Source organism: Danaus plexippus (genome assembly GCF_018135715.1).
Source record: "Danaus plexippus chromosome 13 unlocalized genomic scaffold, MEX_DaPlex mxdp_15, whole genome shotgun sequence".
NCBI classification, from domain to species: domain Eukaryota; kingdom Metazoa; phylum Arthropoda; class Insecta; order Lepidoptera; family Nymphalidae; genus Danaus; species Danaus plexippus.
Window position 1 is genome coordinate 5,310,607 of NW_026869849.1, and position 22,883 is coordinate 5,333,489.

General features: G+C 29.6%; 1 protein-coding gene across 1 annotated transcript in view; it reads left to right on the plus strand.

Moving 5' to 3' along the window:
• LOC116770225 (G-protein coupled receptor Mth2-like) overlaps window positions 1-22,644 on the plus strand; it is a 36,546-nt gene extending 13,902 nt beyond the window's left edge. Inside the window, exons 2-10 of the mRNA XM_032661610.2 lie at window positions 17,261-17,478; window positions 17,687-17,913; window positions 18,017-18,202; window positions 18,284-18,362; window positions 18,434-18,615; window positions 18,768-18,893; window positions 18,969-19,134; window positions 19,342-19,531; window positions 19,648-22,644. Of these exons, the coding sequence (XP_032517501.1) occupies window positions 17,261-17,478; window positions 17,687-17,913; window positions 18,017-18,202; window positions 18,284-18,362; window positions 18,434-18,615; window positions 18,768-18,893; window positions 18,969-19,134; window positions 19,342-19,531; window positions 19,648-19,755 (1,482 nt within the window). The 3' untranslated portion in view covers window positions 19,756-22,644. The remainder of the gene's footprint in view (window positions 1-17,260; window positions 17,479-17,686; window positions 17,914-18,016; window positions 18,203-18,283; window positions 18,363-18,433; window positions 18,616-18,767; window positions 18,894-18,968; window positions 19,135-19,341; window positions 19,532-19,647) is intronic.
• The last annotated feature ends 239 nt before the right edge of the window (window positions 22,645-22,883 follow it).

Here is a 22,883-nt window from a genome sequence, read left to right on the forward strand (position 1 = left end):
GCGTTTACGGCCAATATGAAAGATAACAATTTTGTATTTAATGTTCGTATATAAAATTTATCAATTTAAGAATATTAAATATTCACGATTTCCTAAGAAATCTTTGATGTGTTTCTTTAAATACGAATTCATCATAATAATAATTCCTTGATTATTCTCAATATGCCCTAATCAATGAAATTTGAGACGGAGTTTATCCAACCGGTCTCATAAATTAACCTGTCTGAGTATAATGTTAACAGAAACGTCACGTAATTGTAATTGTCTGTTCGTAAAATCAGTTTTCATTCCATTACTCGGACCTTGGTGACGTCAATCAGTAAGTCATCAAGGAAATACATAAGCTCGGCACATTCAGCGAACCGGGCGAGGAACCCAGTATTGATGTGGCTGCGATAAGCCACGTATGCTACTATTTCGTTCGTCGCATTCTTTGTAACTTACTACTAGAGCTGAATGCATAGTGTTTACAAGGAAAATGGGCCAAGAGCCGCTGGTTGGAAAATGGGACTAGTTCCTCTAGTTCCTCTACAAACACTATTCGCTGCTCTCGTTGAAACAAAACAGATTCCTTTTGTTATCAATTTATATCTATGAAATGTTTTAAATGTTATTCAAACAAATTATTACGTCATATTTTTGAATGATTAAGGAAGATTTTTTTCATGAAATAAATTGATTAAAATTTTAATATACATAAAAATAATCATTGGTAAAATTATAAAATAGTTTAAAAGTCAGAAAAACATTAGATGAAGCAGACTTTAGTCCGGCCAGTTACGCTATTGGATATAATACACGCCGGCCTCCAACTGCTAATAATAAAATGAGATGATGAATTTAATCGATAAACTTATACTTATCGATATTTAAATTAATACAAACCAGTGAAATAATTGAAGTAATAAGTTTTGAAAATAAGATTAACACGGAGAATACCTACACAATATTCAAAATATCATAACAAGTTGACGAGATTAGTTTATATATAATAATATAAGAATGTCAAAGGCTAATATAGATTCAAATTTTTGGTAGCTACAAATTGTGTAAAACCCAACACGCAATAAATAATCTACAGTAAAGTCTAAGGAAGGTTAGGGGCTCTAAATAAATTTACAAAAAAAATCCATAAATAACACCGCACCGAGATTAGACATATTCTAATTTCTTGATAGAATAATTTAAATCTGTAGCGTTATTCGGCAAGGGTTTGATTTTCTTACTCGAATGACGCTTACTTTAACCGCAAACCCTTGCTGTTCGAGTAAGCCAAGAATTAATTGCAATCTGTAGGTACAAACGCAAATTAATTTAACAATATACTAACATGCATTTTGATTTAATTAAACTATAAATTTTATAAATCGCGTCAACGCGTCCAACTTTTGTAAAGTCTGAAATAATATTTTTTTTACCGAAATAATATTATGTGTGGTGACACATACTTTTTGTATACAAAATAAATTAAATAGGGATGTCTGTTTGTAATTTAAAATTGTTGTCTTTATAACTTAATGGATGTTCATAGTTATATATACGTAAACGAAAAATATATTTAGCAAATATTTATTTGACCGACTTCCTGTTTGTCATGGGTTATCTGTGTAACGTCATGACCAATTCTGATAAGACTTTTACCGACAAATAGTCTGTATACTAAGAAATGACTTAAGCAACTTTTATTTTGGAATAATTCTATACTATTCCGCGCGAACGAAATCACAGGCGCAGCTAGTAATCGCTGTTTTTGTATGAGTACAATTAAATCTTTTAATCCGTTTACCGCGTTTTAGTTTTTTTTTAAGTATGACAACACCAAATTTTTATTACTTGTTTTTATTTACTACTTACAAAATAAAATTTAAAATGTTGTAGCATTGTCATTGACTCGTTTCCCCATTTTGTAAACTTACTTATATGTATCCAACTAAATATTAATATCAGATTGAAATAACTTAGAATTTATATATATTTTTTTTCATTTTTTCTATTTCGTATTAATATAAATATAGCTATAAGTTAATAGCCTGCGGAGACTGATCTATGAGATTATGGTAATTGGAATACAATTCGTGATTAGGTCTCGACGAATACGATGTTAACTAAGTATGATTTATAGTCAGTTAAACCCTTGTTAATGGCGCTTTTAATCCTCGCACACGCTGTTTCTGTATCGTTACCACAAGTTTGTTTCGTTACACTTCATACGGAGCGTTTGTTGTATATCAATCATGAAACTTCGCATATTATGGTATAAAATAACATATATTTAAAAATAAAAAGGTTGAAATACTATGTATCTAATATAGTAACGATGAAAGCTTTTCGTATCGAAGTTATTAAATGATAAATAGTTAGCAAATCGGGTTAAAAAAATATTATTATTTTTTAAAGATTTCGAATTTTATAGCCATTATTTGTAAAGAATCTTTTAAGTAACATTCGTAGATAGATGAGACCAAAATTTTCGATAGTTTTCGTCACGCAGAAAATTCATGCTTAGCATAATTCGATAGTCGAGTTTTGTGAAACAATGTGAGCTTTTTAAATAATATAATATGTAACACTATAAATTTATTAACATGAAATGAAAACGTCAAAGTTTCTATGTATAGTGGAAACAGGATATAACATTTATCTATTATGTAATATTATTATAATTATAATGTTCATTCAGATATGAGTCACCGTGTTAACAATGAAATTACACTCAAATAATCAGGCACCGAACAATCTTATCTTATCGTGAGACGGCACTTATCGAAATTCTTTTAGATTTTCCTCGAATATTTTGCTATAAAAATGACGTTTCGTATAATAAATATTTAAGGGACTTTACAAAGACAGAATTGTCTGTCTCGTTTTGACTCGTTTTTGATGTAATGTTTGAAATTACTTCTATTGCATATTTATTTGTAAGTATGAGACTTTCAATAAAACATAGGTGCAGATTATAAAGTAACTTATTAAATATAACATGTAAAAATTAAAATTAATAGAAGAGTCGTAGATTTTATACCATATTATATGTAGGATCGTTGTCATACTTGGTCTTTACTGTATGAATTTTAATCGGTTGGCGCCAAAATAGTTTAGTCAATAGCTTGTACGCCGCAGCCTAATTTCTGAACAGCTTTCTCCGATACTTGTAATTTAATAAAGTGTCACTGTAATGAGAATGTATTGCCGGTACAGTCCCTTGCGGTTGACGCTAATCCGACCTTAGGTACGGCAATTTGCTTAACTTATATTTAATTCCAGTTTATTCCTATATATTAAACTTTTTGGCTTTTTAATTTAGAAATATATAGCATTATGCTTATATGTATTAGTTAACCCCACCTTATACGTGAATAATGTAGTAAAGTTATAAGTTTAAAAACTGTGTTTGTTTAGCTGATAGAAGTGTCGTCAGCGCTTAGACTTGAATAAATAAAATGTGACCATTATCAGATAAGAGGGAGACGGTTTGTTGTTATAGTTAATTTCAAAACAAACATTTCTACATTAAAGACATTCAAACAGAAATATCTTTAAAACCGATATAAAGATTAATTTACCGATGTTGATATTATTTATACAAAATTATTTTACTACACAAGTTTCTATGCTACAGTTTAGTACATGAACTAAATATCATAAAATATTCACAAATTTGACGAAATAACAAAAAAATATATATATTAAAATCCATTTGAAACATCCAGTATAAATGTCGCGGTCAGAATAAAGCGTACCCGAATAGCCTTTCCCAAGCGGAAGAGATAACATGTTTGTAAAAACTTAATTTACAAAAGATATATATGAAATTTCAATTCGCTGTGAATTCATTTATTTTGTTACAAAATTATTTATGATTGACGATGTTTTGATAAGAGCGCCATCTATTTAAAAATTCGTCAGTAATTTTTTTTGTGACTTTTGATTTCATCAAACTATTATTCAAGATATTTCTATCTTTGTTTCCTTGTAATTGTTATATTTTGTTTCAATAATTTTATAATTTATTCAGACGATTATCATATTTAATTATGACGTCATAGCATGACTTTGTTATCAGTTCCTCTTCGTAGTCAAAAATCAATTTTTCCTTTTATATTAATCATATTAATAATTACCTATATAATATTTTTGGTTACAAGTTGCGTGTATAGTTAAAATCTCAATATATTAGCAAAGCTGATGGTTTCTATAAAAGCATTGTGGCATTTTTGTGCTAATGAGTATGTTTTTTGTACATTAAGACCTACCAATATTTATTATTATTTTTTATACTTTTGATTTGTACTTGTGAATCCAATAGATGTGCATTGTTAATGAAATTGTCTTACGTCAGTATATAACACAACAACCATGCTTGCTGAGAAATAATTATTATCAATTGGTATTTTACATAGCGAGGTCTCCACATGATTCATCTTTTCCTAGAACTCCACCAACTCAATAGAATTCTAATTAATAATTTATTAAATATGTATATAAAAAAATACTATATAGTCACTAACACTACCAAATCACGTTAAAAATTTACGTTTCTATCTCTGTAGGTACGTTTAAGGAAAATTGTAAAAGAAATTCTTGGTAATAGAATTTATTTTTCCGCTATGGAAAAGATAGGATCAGGTTTCATATCTTTCTAAAGTTATATAGTTTGTGATAGAAAAAACAGCTTAAACAAAAGATGTTTAAGCATAAAATGCAGTACACATTTTGCTTTCATAATATTTTAATTCTAAATTTAAATATAAGAATGTTTTAATTTAAATCTCATTCGTTTCCGTTCGGAAACAATAGTTAGTGTGATTGCTAAGCTTGTTATCAAGTGAACGGATTGATGCAAACACTTCGTGGAACATGGTAATCGGTGGGTAAATTGAACCCTCCGTCCTTCTGCCATCAACGCAAACTGCACATCATTTGTCTTTCTGCATATCTTGGCACAGGTAGATATGCAAGTGGAATATTAATATACACATGTGTAGAATGAATCTATTTCCCAACTTGTCTATACATTTTTTTAGAATTTTTATCATTTAAATTGGATTAATTGAACCAAAATACTGTTTGTATCACAATATTTTAACAGGAAAAATTTATGAGTGTTATAAAATTTTATTCATTTGCATTTTAGCGATGTGACTAACGTTACGTGTGCAATCTTTTTTAATGTCACTGAGTCAATTTATCTTATACATTGCGAATGACAAAATTTAATAATATATTTATTTCTCGGTGTTTTCGTGTTTCTAGTACTATTGAATTTTATATAAGCATACATTTTATTGTATCACAAAAATGCATTGTTCTATGTAATGCTTTTCGAAATAGAAATATTATTTTTTCTATAAAATAGAGAATATTTTTTAAGCAAGGCAAGAGGATTTATATCATATTGTATTTTATCAAGGCTTTTAGTATTCATGTTAGTAAATAATAAATCAAAATTTAACACAATTAAATAAACAACGGATGTAAATCATAAAAAGTAATATTTAGATAAATAAATCGAATCTAATTAAAAAATATACATTTATAAAAAAACTATTTAGCATTTAAAATGCTTTGTTTTTATTACTGTACACATTAATTACCTACTAAACGTATTTTTGACAGGATGACAACTGTGACGTGTGACATAGGATGGGTGGCTGAATTATTCGTGCATGTGTAGGTGGTGATGAATTAGACTCATCAGCGACACGTGTATTTAACAGTTGGTAGCATTGTAACGGCATATTTATATCGGTTCTGGTAGACGCTAAAATATTTATATTCTTTTGTTTTATTTCATTTTTTATTGGAAATAATAAATCAATAAATTTGTTTTTGTTAAAAATATTTTCCTTGGACGGTAATTAGACTACGTTAACACGTTTTATTCCCTCCGATGACATCACTGAGTAAGTGTATCTATGGCCGAAAACTATTTCTCAGCACGTTGTATTCGGGAAATTTTAACCATAATGACATGGCACTCCAAAATAATATAAACATTCTAAAACAACTAGATTTAAAAAAAAAACACACTATGTTTTTTTTTTATAATTCCTAATACCAATACTATCAAACCTACTGGTATTACTTATATATGTAGAATATATATCACTATGACAATGTAACGGTTACTTTTTATTGCATTTAAGATGGTGTCGATGTCATCTGATTAGTTGATTAGATGCGTCATGAATAAATCATACGGTGACATTCAAATCGTTTTTATGACAATGCCACGTTTTATGGTCTGGGAAAAAATAATTGGAATCCAATTATTTACCTGATGAATATGTTTTTTTTTATTACCTGAAAGTTAAGGTGAATTTTGAAATCTAGTTAAAATGAATTTTTGAGTTTGACAAATAAGAAATTTCCATATTTTAATCCATACCCAATCACTAGTAAGAAGATTTTTCTGCTTTTCGCCCATTAGTTGTATAACATTTTTTTGAGACTATTTGTATACATCGTTACATACTAACACATTTATGGTGAGATACTGAATTAGTATTCATACAAGAAACTCAAACAACGTTTAAGCTAACCCCGAGGTTGTTCCTGTTCTTATATGAACCTACGGACGAGCCAATGTGAAGAAAGTGTTACGTGCGAACAGTCTAGAGGTAACTATAGTCAGCTAACACAATTAACACTAATGGAGCGTTTGTTTGTTCAGCAAACCTTGTTACGTAATACACTTTTAAACTTCAATTACTTTCAGTTTGAATTGTTTCTTGTTCGTGATAGTTGCTTGTTCTTTTCATTGTATTTATTGTAGATTTACTTCAAGGCAACATTGTTCAGGTGAATCTGGATAAATGAGGTTTAAATACATTCTGAGATAGGAATAGAATTGCGGTAGTTATAGATATAAATCAGGGTATAAATAAATTGACTGAGTGGGATTATTTAAACAACTATATTAAATGTTATTTACATTACGCGTTTAATCTTTACTAACACCTGTATCTATTAAAGATCTTGGGAGTTGTTTGTGTTTTCCTAAGACTGTATACTTGATGAGATCTGTCTAACAAATATTTGTCTGACTCCTGTATTTACAGTCATTATGAAACAAATAAAATGTGTTTAGATAAAACAATAGTCGTTCATTGCCTGTTTGTCGTTACCTTTAACATTTTTGGTTCATATTTAATCTTCAATACACGATAAACGAATCATTGATATCCCAATGTTGACTTATAATTATTTTCTGTTATTCATATTGTCGATTGACGTTTATTTCACATAAAAAAAATTCTTGTATAACACATTAGTGAAGGCAGTAGAAGTCTTTGAATATTGTGTTGTTTAAAGAAAAGTATATCGAAATCTGTGTGTGATGCGTTTAAAACATTAATAAATAATATATAATCAAGTATTGATAGGATCCAATCTAGAGTCTCATTTTATCTGCTATGTCCTATCTTACAGATAACTGTTGCGCCGCAAACATTGGCGTGTTTGCATTTGTGATTATTTCCTATCTATTGAATTTCTATGATAGGTACTTTGATATGAAATAGTGGTAAATAATATATAGTATTGATTTTAATGAAATAAAATTTAATATATCTCGATGTATATGTATATTGCCAGGAAAGTGGTGTTATCTTGAAATGAAAAGTCAGAACCGAATAGTTCGTAAAACATCTTAATTAACGTCCCTTGACATTACTTTTATTTATATATGATTAAGTCTTAAATACTTCTTATATTCGTGCTTGATTCGTAACTACGAAGGCTTATTCATAATGAAAATCGTATTTCATGCCCCAAAACGTAATGTTGATACGCAAACAATATAATCCAATTAGGTAATTTCCGGAGGCCTGTTGTCTTAGTTAACGCGTGTGTAATGAAACTGATACTATCGGTAATATACAATTCTATTCCAATAAGGTCAATACATGGCTCTAATTAGGGCTTGATACTAGTTATAGTTTTTTCTGTTTTGAATTAGTGAATAAATCTACTTTTGATTTCAAGTTGCTTTTCGTTTTCATTTTCCTTTTTAACAAAATTTACAACCAGTTCTGAAATCTCAAAGTACTTTTGGTTTGGTTTCGTATTCAAAAATAGAACTAATTACATCTATGGTGTTATTTCAAACACTGTTTCTGAACGTTTCTTGTATTAAATTGGATTTGTATTTTGAAACTTTATTAAGGATATACACAAATATCTTATTGATATTATTTAAGTTACCATTTAAGAAATTTCTTATAAATAGATATTTTGTTATTCTAAAATTGAAATTTAATATTTTAGATATAAAATATAAGTACAATAGTGTATAATATAAAGCCTTATTATTATATTTTTTGTTAAATTACCGTAAATATATATTTTATTACGATATTTAAGCGACATACAGCTAAATTAGAAACGGGCGCCATCTTTAATCACACAGATTATACGTAATAACGGGATATGATTCAAGACGCCCAAAATAAGTCGCATAAGAGATAACTTAACCGAAACGAATAAGCTTATGATCCCATCTCGATATTATGGAATAATTTAATATCTGAGCCGATAATTGCACTCAGCTTAGGCGACTTAAAGATACACTATTACGAAAAGAAACCTTAAAAGGTCTGAGGATACAGAGATATTGAGATTTCCTTTCTAACTTCTTTTATTTATTTTAGTTTTAATTTAAAATAGTTATTTTTTAAGTAAATGAAACGAATCAATGTTAGTATTAAATAACGATAAATTGTTTTTTTATTCAAATTTAGTAAAACATTTCTAACGGTACGTACCTATAATATATTTATAGAGTTCATTAAAGAAATCGTTTTAATAATTTTTTTTTACAAAGAAAATAATTCTTAAAAAGTGATTAATGATAGAACTCTTTTGGGAGACGAAAGAAATTGAATAGGTTATTATTGGATTAAATGTTTTAATGTACTTAAGAATACTCTGAGCTTCTTGAACGGCGTAATTAATTCAGTTTAGAATAAGAGGGGAAGTTTGCTATGAGATTGCGGATGAGATAACATGAGTTTTCAAATTGCTTTGTTTTCTACAAAGTTTAACATTTCATAATTTCGCGCAATGGAAGTTGTCAAATTGTCGGAACCTTTTAAGATGACTTTAAGCTGTTCGAGTGTTGTCATAACAGGGACGATTGTCGTTAAGAAATAACAAGGGTGTTTCTGCTTCTTTGACTACATCAAATATGCATTAACCATTAATAAATTATTCATTATAATATAATCCTAACATATACACTAGCTTTATCTCACTTGCTTTACGGGTTCCGTGTTGATGTGTGAACTTGTGTGGATTTAAAATGAAAAAGATCATGTATACTTTAGCTTCTAGCACGTTCTAGTGTGTTGGGCTATTTAGCCGGATGTCAACTGTGTCCATTGTTACTATAAGCGTTATATAAATATGATTCAGGAAAATTTTAGAAGATTTTTCTTTTGATCAGTTGAATAATATATATTATTTTCTTGAATCAAGAATGCATAAATAATTTTGCATCAGAATGTAGAAATTTATTATTTATGTATAAATAGGTATTAATATTTACCACTATTTTTCAAACCAGAATATTAATGTCAATACCCAAAATGAGATGTCGTAAATACGTAACTGTTTATTGTCGTATAATATAACAATGTTGTGATAAAAAATTTGTAAGGCGTAAGTTATGTAAAAAAATATGTCACTTCTTCGAAGTACAAAGCGAACGCACTCGCAGCATCCCCAGCAAATATTTACCTTCCATTATCTTTCACGCAAGCCATCTTGACGAGATGGATCTCAGCTAAGGATCGCGTGTATGAGACGAATATTATCTTGATGAGAATTTATTGAAACATTCGATAACACGGGCTTCATTAACTATAAAGCACCTTTGAATATTGCGTGTTAAGTGCAGATATGATCGCTTTCTTGAGCTCATATGCATATTTTAAATTTCAATCAACCTTACAAAATGTGTGGGTTAATTAATTAGGTACTATAATAGATATTAAATTATGCGACCCATTCGGAACTCTTACTATTTTATGGGCATGGACTGTTTAATTGAAATTTTATACAAATCATTCAATAAATATAATATTTCTAACATAATGAAAGTCCTGCGGCTGTAACATAAATTACAATTACAATTTACATAGCTGTCTTGTTTTCAATTTATGAATCCACTACGTCTTGCAAATAAACATTTATTATAGAAAGTGTGCCTCATTTGAGATCTTTGTGCTTTTATTACATAATTAAACCAAAATTATATATATTTCCGATTAAATAATATATTAATATTGTAAACTCAGGTTGTATGTCCGTTACACTATAAGGCTTTATGTATGTATAGATTGTTCAGAAAGTTCGATAGTAATTTTGTTTGATATCGAAAACTGGTCAAATTTAAAACAAAAACATGTTATGAAACATCAGGGATTAATGTAAAGCCAAGGGCAAAACCTAGTGCTTAATATTTGACGAAATATTGGACTCGTTGTTACCTGAACGTACCGTCAGTCATTGTTCCGATGCAGTCGGAAAAGACAAATGTAGCGACGATGGAATGTGGACAATCTCCGCAATCAATTGAATACTAGGGTTAGTTGAGGTTATAGGCTTATGAAATACAAAATGCGTGATCTAAACGATAGTTATTGTTCAAATAAATAGAACGGTCACGACCTTTGGGCAATTCAATTTGTTTCAACGATGCGGTAATAATTTATCAATATAAGGTACAATAACAATAAAAAAATAATGCAGATGTAAGGACAATTCCCTTTACAGAAATATATACCTGATATTTCTCTATATCGATATAACGATAAACTCAAACAAAATTTAAGTTTGATGAAATTTTCGTATAATGATATCTATATATTTTTTTCATCTCGTCTGCCCGTAATCACGGTTGCTGCGAACTGCAAAGTAATCGAAACGGAAGGAGTATGTAGTTTTAAAATAATAATATAACGCATTGTAATCTGAAAATATTAGTTTTATTTAAATTGTCGTATCTGCATTTTTATGATACGCTTCAAGTTATAGGGTATTTAGGGTATTATCATCATGATGATGATGATGATGATGATCCATTTCTTGTTTCATAAATCTGCGAGGAGTCAATGACGTACTATTCTGATGCTATTTTATGAATGAGTTCTCTGAAGCAATTATCCTTCTGGATATTATGGGATAGAAGAGATCGCCTATAAACTACTAGAGGCTGCTTGTAAACTGTGAAATCATTATGCAATATAAAAAATGCTAGTGTGCAAACAAAGTAAAGTAACGTATATTACTTAATAGTGATCATTTTTGATCTTCTTCGATCCTCTAATAAAAATTATAATAATTTTTATATTATGGGTTTCCAAATAAGTGTGTAATGAGAACATTTGGTTTATATCTTCTGATATTTTTAGAATCATCATCATCATCATCATCAGCCTATATTGGTCCACTACTTTTAGAATAATTATCATTAATTATACTTATGCTAGCTGTAAGTAATTTTTATATAAGTTATTTTACTTTAATATATGTATATCCATATAATATGAACGGATTTATTTAAAGCTCTAACAAACCACAACAACCTCGGAACGAAACTGTATTGAATACAAAACAAAAACATTTCATAATATTGATGCCGTACTCCGATTGTAGTGATTTATGCCAATAATTAAGTCCGCCAAGGAAATGTTCTATTTAACTGATATGCTGTAATGTAAACGTGGGCGGAGATATCTGTTTGTACGTGCGACAAACTTTATACATTTCATGAACCGAATAACACGATTCTGATCACTGGTTTGCGTGTTTTTTTATCTATGGGTTTCATTCATTCTATTGAATCTGTTTTGTTAATTTTTTTTATACGTCATTGACAGTGACGTTATCGTTTCGTTTCGTTTGTTTTAGTTTATACGTCAAAAATTGTAAACAAATGTCACATGTTATCCTTTGACAGCTGTATTTAAAGATTATTTACAAATCACTTACGTCAAATACCGTTAAGATCAGTGCTTCTTGGGTGCTAATGTAAAAGAACTGGTTTCAATCCTATACATGTAATAAAGTTCACTACACTTCAATTAACATAACGCACAACGACTATAATCCAGCGTGAGTGGGAGCTTTGAATCATTTTTCAAAAATTACGACCGTTTGATATATAAATTACATACCAATAATTTAAAACTCGTATACGTCTTGTTCACATTATAATATCAAACGTCTTATTAAGATAATTAAATGAAATTTCTTGTAATTTCAAAGAATGGTGTTGCGGAGGTGTTTTATCTATGAGTGTCAGTCGGTAGCCGCTGTCATGTCAGGAGATAAGCCGGTTCAAGCTATTAAATACAAGTTTTATGGCAGTCGCTTTACGTTGTGCTCGTCATGGAATGGCCGTCAGATATTGTTCTATAAAATCTAACAATATAGCGCTTTAAAATAAAACGTGATGCTAAAGCCTTTATTAACCTACAAATTTCTCTATCATCCACTGAATTTCTCATTAAAATCCCATCAGCTTTTCCAAATTGACCTTTCCGTTTGTACGAACTTAAGTAAGCAACAGCAGAAAATATTCTGGCAATATTTTTGGAAAACAAGTAGAAATACAGAAGGACATGCACATATTTATTTTTTTTCTTATTACATACAGTAACTGTGCATGTGAAACAATATTGTAATTTAAAACCAATAAAACTTTAGCAGTTTATTGCTGGAAAGCCACAAGTTCAATAATATTATTTAAACACGAAATATATATATTTTTTTAAACTTCGATGTCGTTGTATATTCTGACGCTAATGAAATCCTCCTGAGGTTTGACATGTTCAAGTGCATATTTTGACATCTGTCATTTATAAAAGCTGTTTAAATTACGCAAACAGGTTTAAAATAATAAAAATGTGTATAAGTTATGTGATTATAATTATATTAGTAGATATAAGTTATATTATAATTAAAAATAATTTATGTTATTTACAAAAATACAAGCAAGTATATTAAGTTCTGTTGATTGAATTGCATTTCACTTCCAATATAAATTAATGAATGACCCAGAAACCCGATTCTCTTACGTAACATATGCCGCTAATAAGTTGGGCGTATCACGTGAAGCTGAAAGAAAAAATAATGCAATTTAAATGAAGGACATTCCCAAGCGCCGGGTTCTATCTCAGAATAAATAACTAATAAAGTCCGATAAGGCAGTCTCTACGGAGGCCACTTAAAGAGATTGCCCGAAGCCTCCACGCACCGAATTTACTCTCAAGATGGAATACTGTTAATATGACTATTCTCTCCACAGAGATACTGGCCAAAGTGCCGAAATAAATATCGTTAAGTACAAACGCAGCTGTCTACAGCAGAAATACTAAGCGATATATATTAGGGCGGCGAGATTGCGATGTCAGATTAGCAAAAATAAAAGAAATTAATTTGCCTTATCTCTCCACCAACTGCATTTCCACATAACGTGCCATTAAAATAATTCATGAAATACTCGTTCGAATTCTTTAGCTCTGGTTAAGTTAATTAAAAATTAAACGGGAACAAGACTTTACCGCATCATATAACCTGAACTCTTATTTTTTAATTTTATTTTTAAGCGTTCAATTAACCGTCAAATATTATTAATAAATTAATACCAAAAAGAAAAAAATGTTTATTATAAAATCAACGGTTATTTTAAACATAGGACTATCAAGATATTCTCCAATCTTATCTCGTATATAGTAAAACGTCGTTACTTTGTACGAGTATGTATCTCCGCAAATATTTACTTTCTATTACCTACCACGCGCCACCTCAACCCTTCTGATAAAACGACTCTCGAATTATTTCTCGCTTAGAATATCTATTCTGATAATCTGAATCATAAGTTGTTTGTAAGCTATAAATGTTTACATTTAATGGTGTAAGTTCACTTTAAGCATATTATATTATAGATTCTCAATTTATTTATAATTGTAGAAAATTAGTTTGCTGTGGTTTGAACGCTTGTCAAAATCATCTTATATATTTTTTTCGATTTACTAATTATATGAAAAATTTACAGTTTATGTATAAATAAGTAAAGTTTCTATACGACGGGCTTAAACAATATGTCGGGGTTTATTCGGGTTTTGTTTAGATCATGACAAAGTTCGACGCTGTTTACCTCATTCCTTGCGATGCTACTTATTTCAACGAAACGTGACTCGCCTGCACGGTACTAATAACTCGCTCACAATGAAATGGTTGAAGTACTTGATCTAACTTTATAATAACTCTATATTTTAATTTGTCCGTTCTACGTAGTTTTAAGCGAAGTGCTCAAATATGTCCACCTTGAACAAAGGTGTTAAAAATATGTATATAAGATCATGATCTTCTATAATATATTTAAATTGTTGAGAAATTTCGAAAAAGGGTTAAAAATTTATTTTATCGTGTTTTTATTTTATTTTTAGTGTGTAAAGGCCCTTATCCCAGTCATGCGTGTAGCACAATCATATTATGTACATTGAAATGCCTGTCAGAACACAAAGGTTTCTTAGGACAAATTCAAAACCACTATTTTCGAATGCAAATGGAAATTTATTGCTATTTTTCTATTGATTATTTACTATGAATTGTTTACATAACATCACAGTCATGGGAAAGAAAGTTAAGAGGATATTATTAAATGAATGTACAAGTATAAGTAATATTTAAATTAAAATATCTTTAGTCGTAACGAACAACTACGAGTATATGATAATGTATTTAATAAAATTTTGCAATTTATATATTTCTTTAATTTATAGATTACTTTAGTGATCAGTTTTAATTACATCAAGTTACTTGTTATATCGACGAACATTCAACTAAATTTGAATTGTACTAGATTATTTGCACCGCTAAAACTTCATTGCCAACAGAGACATTAAGAATAGAGTTTTAGATGAGACATTCTTGATGCTTAAGACTATCTGAAAAGGTCAATCCAAGCTTTAATTTATAGGTCGTGTTGGGTAAACTAGTAGTTTCATACTGGAGCATTGCAAAACAAATTGTTGACTTCGGATTGAGCTTAAAGCAATCTAACATTTTCGGTCCATTTATCCGTTAGTCGCTATAACACATACGAGAACTTTATTATAATTATGTATTTATATAATAAATAATACCCGGGTTTTTCGTGTAAAGACATTTTTATTTTTGTCTTATATCACGTTTTCAACAGTTATCCGTCAAAAGGAAGCGTTGACGAAATACTGAAAATATTTTGAGGAAAATACTTCTACATGATTTTTGGTCTAAAGAATTTCGTACGTTGCAAAATATTTTTCAGAAGGCATTTTTTTTTACTTTCTATTTATAAAAATATTTCTTTACAGTAAAGAAATAATTTTTAATACCAATAATAACATTTAATATTTTTTTATTTATTTGTCTTATACATGCCTAGTACATTATACTTTGTATCCGTTTTTATTAAAAAAAAATATTATTAAGGTTAAGAATGAGTTTGGACAAAGTTTGATGTTACGTGCGGAAAGCCAATATTTTATATTCTTTATAGTTATTCAAAATTTAAAAGGATAGTTAGTGAATTGAAACATAGTAAATTCCTATGTAAAAAAAAACAATGAATTCCTTTTAAAATTTTATTTCAACTAAATACGCCATATTGTTTTATATAAATGGTGGTCATTGTTTATTGTTTTTTATTTATGTAATTAACATATCGTGGAGTGTATATTTATAAAGGCCATGTCATGGTACTATCAATATCTATTTGGACATAAATAACCGTAATTGAGCAATGCGAAAGTTTCGAGGAAAAGGTAAATATTTACGGGTTTCCGACGCGATCCTGTTACACGAGTTGACAGTGACGTCACGACCTGTGTTCGGCGAATGTTTTTACAGACAGGAAAAATCGTAAAACAAAATAGTTCCAACGTTTCGAAGTTGTGTACTGGAGAGCTCGTGTGCTAGTCAATACCTTTCATATTTTTGTCAACTGGACGTTAGTTTTATACGGTTTTGAATTAAAATGAGAATAACAAGTTGAATAAAATATATATTCTATTTTTGTAAACCACTCTACTTTACCAATACCCGTGTGTATTCAAAGGCAATAAACAAACTTGACGTACAATTACGCTGTTAAACAATATTTGCATTTTATCAACTGAACTCCTGTGCTACTTAGGAAAGTTTATACGGGATTTACAAGTTTCTCTTTATTTATTATGTATGTTATGCAGACTGAGCAAAATTATGAAATTATGCATATCTTCATACCGCTATTTACATGATAGCAGGTAAATATTATTAGCTATATGGTAGTCACGCTGGTTGTTAGAAACGTGCCTGGCTGTTGTAATGACACAATTGGTAAGCACTGATATTCAGATTTCATTTTACTAACAAATTAAAGCTAAAAATAAGCGCTTATTTAAGTCTCTAACATTAAATTAGACGTAAAGGATATAACTATAAAAAGAATCGTGCTGGCATTTTGATAATAAATCGGAGATTAAAAAAAGTAAAACCCTGTTCAAATTCTCTTTTGTAAAAGTTTCAAAAATAGTGAAAATCTAAATGCAAGCGTAATTTACTATTCCAACCAGCGGATTAAGTTCTATTTACGTGTCATTTATTCTGGCGTAATATCCAAGCAAACAAGAGGAGAGTAGTAATGGTTGCTTTATGATGATCCCCGCCATTTGTGAGGTGTTTTCCGCTCAGGAAACGACTTTTCCATTTTAATAATGATGCACTATTTCTAAACGTTCTTTATTACTTTATTTTTTGAGTATTTAAATGAGTGTTCCTCTCGTGATAATAGGATTTAAATATCCAAAAAGCGTATTTACAGTCATTACATATCTCGTTTTACGTCTGAAGAGTTTTATATTAGTGAGTTACAATTTTGTGGTTTTGTTCGCGTAGAGCAGCTTTTCATTGCATTATATCTCTAGCCTAGAGGAAAAATTAAGAAAAATAAATTGCCTCCAATTTCAATTCAGGGATAATTTTCGACGTTTACGTGACCAATTTTAAAAGCAAAAACCTTAACCTCAGTCAGATTTCTTTCATGAATACATCAAAAGTTCAAATAGTCGTCTTGAATTTTGATTAGGCAGTTGTCATATGATCCGTGCTATATATCATTTTTGATATGACAAGTAAATTGACTTGTCCTTTCTTAAATTGCCTTTTATATTGTTAACCTAATTTATGAAGATGCAACATTACCTCCCAATTATGTTTTGTTTGACAGGACGAGGAAGTTAAGAAGCAATTGCCGGTTGTACCGAAATGTTGTTCCAGCGGCCAGAATCTTACAGTTACTTATGAAAATGGCAAAGTAAAATCTGTTTGTACTCGTTCTACACTAACTTTTCAACCCATTTTCCACAAGGCGAACGAAACGCACATTTGGAATTACGACAGCAATGTTTTCGAGACAATTGTTGGCAACCCCTGCACTTACGATAGGTAATTTCAGTGGTTTAACATGACCCTAATTTTATTTAGAATTTAGTATTACTACCGAAGTTTCTTTGCAATTACACTAGCAAACTAGTTAAGTTGTTTGATAACAAAGTTTTCTACACTGTTTGTACTTTTCTTTTTCTGCACCGGTGTTTTTGCTAATCTAATAGGTTAATTTTTATAGTGTCTTTAAAAATTTTTTTTTTTCTAGGTATAAATTGGAACCAGATAAAGTCAGTGAAGATGAATTTTATCTATTATTTAATGGATCCCTATTCGTACCGTACAGTCAACCACCTTTGCTTGGTACTCGAGATTTTTGTATGGAAACATTTTGGAATGAATCCAATCCAGCAGGAATCACTCTTCCTTTAATATGTTTTCAAACACCCATTGAGGAAGCAAATTCATCAGCTACTCTTGTTGCTTATGCTATAGGTAAATTTAGGATTTAAATAGAGATTTAATTAATATACACAATCCTTTAAAGGTCCTGTCTTAATTCTTTCTTATTTAATAAATATTGTACCACTTTTGACAGGTTTGATAATATCCGTGCCGTTTCTCATAGCGACAGCTGGTATTTATATACTTATCAAGGAATTGAGGGACACTCACGGGAAGGCATTAGCCTGTCACTCTATTTGCCTTGCTGTAGCTTTTAGTTGCTTGGCCGCTACTCAATTGGCCGGTCATGCATTTCCAGTTACAGCTTGTACAATAATGGGTAAGTTTATATAATCTTATAAAAACTATTTATTATGTAATTTTGTATTTTTTTAAATAATTTTTCATTTTTTTGTTTCAGCATATCTCATACAGTTTTCTTTCGTGTCGTGTTTCTTTTGGCTGAATGTTATGTGTTTCGATACGTATTTGAACGTAAGGTAAGGTAATTTATGCAAAAACATTTAATTTAGTATGTGTTATAATTTTAAATCTTAATTTGAATTTTTAGACGATATATCCATTCTTCTGTAAGCAGAAGAAGCATGAGACGAAGATTTGCATGGTACTGTGCATATGCAATTCTTCTACCGGTTATATTACTTGTGGTAACAATAGCAATGGATTTGTCCCCGGCCGTACCCAGTACCTATTTGAAACCTAACTTCGGGGTCAAAGGTTGCTGGTTCAAAAGTAAGTTCTTTAAATCCTATTCCTAAACTATGATCAATTATAATACGTTGATTAATAAGGAAACATTTTCAACTCTATTGAGATGATAGTGAGAACAATATTTAAAAGATCTGAATGTTAACAGTAAAACAATAATATTTCTTGTTTTTCAGCGGATCAAGCGGCTTTGCCTTATTTCTATGGACCTGTGGCTGTCATTCTTTTAAGCAACCTTGTAATATTTTTATTCACATCAAGAGCTTTTGCTAAGCATTATGATAAGCTGAAAGATCTAAGCCGTAAGAAAATATTTTATCACTCTTTTTACCTATTGGTTGGGAGTGTTGATTATAATATTATTTTTGTACTTTTAGCACTAGATATGGCACATTCAGACTTCAGTACATCAGACGACTGGGTGAGACTCAGTACAGTATTGGGTCAGCAATTGTCCGTTCAGGAGAGATCGGCTTCTCCTCCACGGGAACAGCAACCGATACAAATGAATTTCACGCATAGGCTAAAGAAATATAAGAAAATGTAAGCTAAATAAACCATTAGTTAGATTATCAGGAGGAAGTTTAGTGAATTTTTTGTGGATGGTTATGCATTTTAAATATATTTTTAGAAGAGGTTCTGATTGGACTCTTATTATCATTATTTACGTTCGTTTACATTTTTTCCAAAAACAACTTCAATTTTGTTTTTATATTATATGTATTATTTGAAATTGGAATTTTTATACAGTTTCCGTACTTGCTGTTTGCTGTCTGTCATAATGGGTCTCTCTTGGGTATTGGAAGTGGTGTCATGGGCGGCGGGCGCCGGATCTGATGCTGTCTCTGTTTGGTCAATCTTCGACCTGATCAACGCGCTGCAAGGAGTCGTTATTTTCGCAATCTTTGTTTTACAACAACCTGTCCGCTCATTTGTTAAGGTATGATAATAATAATACTATTTATTTATTACTATTCTTCAGTAGGCCTTTTGTTTTTTTACGACAAAATAATATAAAAACCCGCTTCATACATTTATGTCTAATTTATTTCTCAGTTTTCGAAATTGTGCAAAGCGTGCAGACGGAAAAGGGACGGGTCAGAGGTATCTGTGGTAAGTGATCGAAGTAGCATCGACAACGGCGGCCGAAGAGATTTCGTGTAGTGACAATGTCAGCACATTTGTATAATTCAAGCTGAGACTGATGTAGTTACAGTATTACCCTGGATAAGAATAAAAATGGAAGTGTATGAAAATGTTGGGACCCTATTTGATTAAGTTCTGTTAGTATTGTGAAATGTTACTGCTGGCATTTGTAGATAGAAATAGCATACCGCGATGTCCAATTATTTAGTGATTAACTTTAGGATTATTATAGTTTTTAAATAAAAAATAATAATTTGCTTATAGTTTGATAGTCTTCGGAATTATCGTTGGATGATTATTTTTTCTTTTTCACTTTCCAACAATTTTAAGTACTTATTGATATCAATAAGTACTTAAAAAGAATTTGTATCTACAAATATGAAATGCAATTGTAATTCCAAACGCTACCTTATAGTTTAAAGAATCTTATCTTACCTTCTTTTATTATTATGACATATTAAATTATCATTTCTTAACCATTAATAAAAATATAGATGTTTTTTTAGGTTTTCTGCGATACTGTCTTTATTTATTTGAATATTATTCTTACCTCCATGATTACTTACACTGTTTTCGCAAAGTTCCTCAGTGGCCCAGAAAGAGCAAGTTTGTGATATAGCGTATTGCTCCTTGAATAATGTATTCTTGGGACAAACAATGTGTGTCGTGCAAATGGACCAAGTGAAGCGTTTGTTTTTCACATTAATTATTCTGAAGTAATTTGTTGAAATATTTATTTTGCTGAAAATGAAATATACGCCTTAATTGATGACCGCGTTGAACCGATGTAATTACTTTTCATTGGGAGCGAAAAGCAAAAATTTATTTATATCATTATTTTATTACGTGTTGAAAGAATTCAATTATTTCAATTTTTAATCAAAAGAGGTTATCTTTTCAGAATATGATAACGAAAAAAATAATAATAGGCCTATTAAAATTATGAAATAAATGAAAAAAAGATATTTTCTTAAATATACCAGATATCTAAAACTAATATTCTTCACTATTATTGAATAACGTACTTTCGTTCCTATCTCTGTTACTAACGAAACAATTGCACAATTCCATAGACAAATTGCTTCGTGGTATATTTAGCTATTTTAGTTTTAATGTAAAAGTTACCGACTGGTTCTTTGGTCCGCTTAAGCCTAAGCTGTTAGGCTTCATAGAAAATTCTCTTGTATAAAAATTAACACTCATCACACATGAAATACATTTAATAAATATAATGAGAATATTATAATAATTTTTTTATTGAACTTTGTTCTATTTAAAGATTCGCTTTTACCTTAAGCGGGCCATCGACTGTAGCTTGTGGCTATTGATAGTATTATCTTTAAGAGAATTAATATTTTTATAACAAATCGTGACCAATGTTAATGGTTATAGTATAAGAGCAAATGGAGTCCCTTCTGTTTGAAAGTTGGACGTAGTGACAACTTTAGTGCCATAATTGTAATTAGTCTACTAGAAAAATGTATGGTGCGATTGATTTCCTTTACGAAAGCTAGTCATATTGTAATTAAATATATATTAAGAATTATATAAAAATAATTGTAAGTTATTAATTTATTTTACATAACGCTAAAAATATAGCGAATGTTTGTTGAATATATATTATTAAGAATCGACAATGACAACAGAAACAAAAAAAATTGTTCACATTAAACACATGCTGATTTCTATTATTAATAAAATGTATTGATAAACAAAACATTATTTCAACTTGTATATAATCTTAAACACGTATTAATCAAATATATACTTCGTTTCTACAGTGATATAATGATATACGACTTCGAAACTAAAAGCTTGGAAAAGTACTAGCCAGTACTACACTTGTTCAGATGCAAACAATTTCACAGTTGTCCTTTTCATCCCGTCGTTCTTTAAACCTTTCCGCGTATAAGTTTATTGGATTCCATCAGTTCATATCATTGTTATCAGTGAGTACTGTGACAAATTCTTGTATCCAGCTGACACAACCTCAAATAAAGTAATGTAACACATGAGCCATTATTTTTATTAAGATTGGGCCCTCACACGGCTTGTGATGGGTTGGTGTTTTGCTTTTTTTATGGACATATAAATTATTATAATTTTTGCAAACTAGAATGTTAAAAAAACGAAGAATAAAATAACGAAAGAATTAGAAATTAAATAGAAAAGTGGATTTTGTAAAATATTAGAAACTATTTAATTCGTTAGTTCGTGTCCATTACAGTGTTTTTTTTCTTTTATGTCTCATGAAATATTATTTACACTTGAATAGGACAAATTCTTTTGTAATATGCTATGGGGCCCAAAAGATTATAATTTTCATATTAAACATTTCCCACCCGATTATATATTTTAGTTTATTCTATGCGAAAACGTGCAGGCAGAATGTCACCGGTTTTGTATTTATTTGTAAGTGACTATGTAAATATGAAAAGTATTAATATGTTTTATTTAAGTTATAAATAAAATAAAGAATTGATGTTATGCGTATTTTGTTTTCAGTGAGCCGATATTTTAAAATACTTTTGTATATCAGTGTTTAACTTTATTATCTGAATTGTTAAATTTTTTTGCTTATTTTCCGTCCCGAAAGCATCAATGTTGTCTTTATGGTGTAAAAAATATATTGTTTTTCATTCCTTTTAACATCTACTAAAACGCCCCATGACAATAATTAGATTTTAACTATAAAATGCTTATTTTCATTTCTTGTTATTTATTCTGTGTATTGGTAAATTTTTTTTGCTACTTGTTTTTTTTTTTATTTCGATAATATATAACGCGTGTACCTTGTAATATATTAATGTTAAATTATGCGGATTTTTTAAGTAAAATGACTATAATGATGTATATTTGTCTATTTTGCAAAATATGATGTTAAATAAACAAGCTTTATAAAAAACATGTCATGTATTTTAATTAATAATAATTTTCTTTTTCCCCGTTCGTCCAATTTCTATTTCCTTAATCGTTAAGAACATAATAATAAATATATATGTCTATGAAATATTACAATACAAATATCCGTTCTGAAACTATTAAAACTGTGAAAAATAAATTTCTAACATGAAAATAATGACTTATTACGGGGTTAACTTATTTTAATATTTGTAATGAGTTTCTATTCCTAACCGGATGTAAAA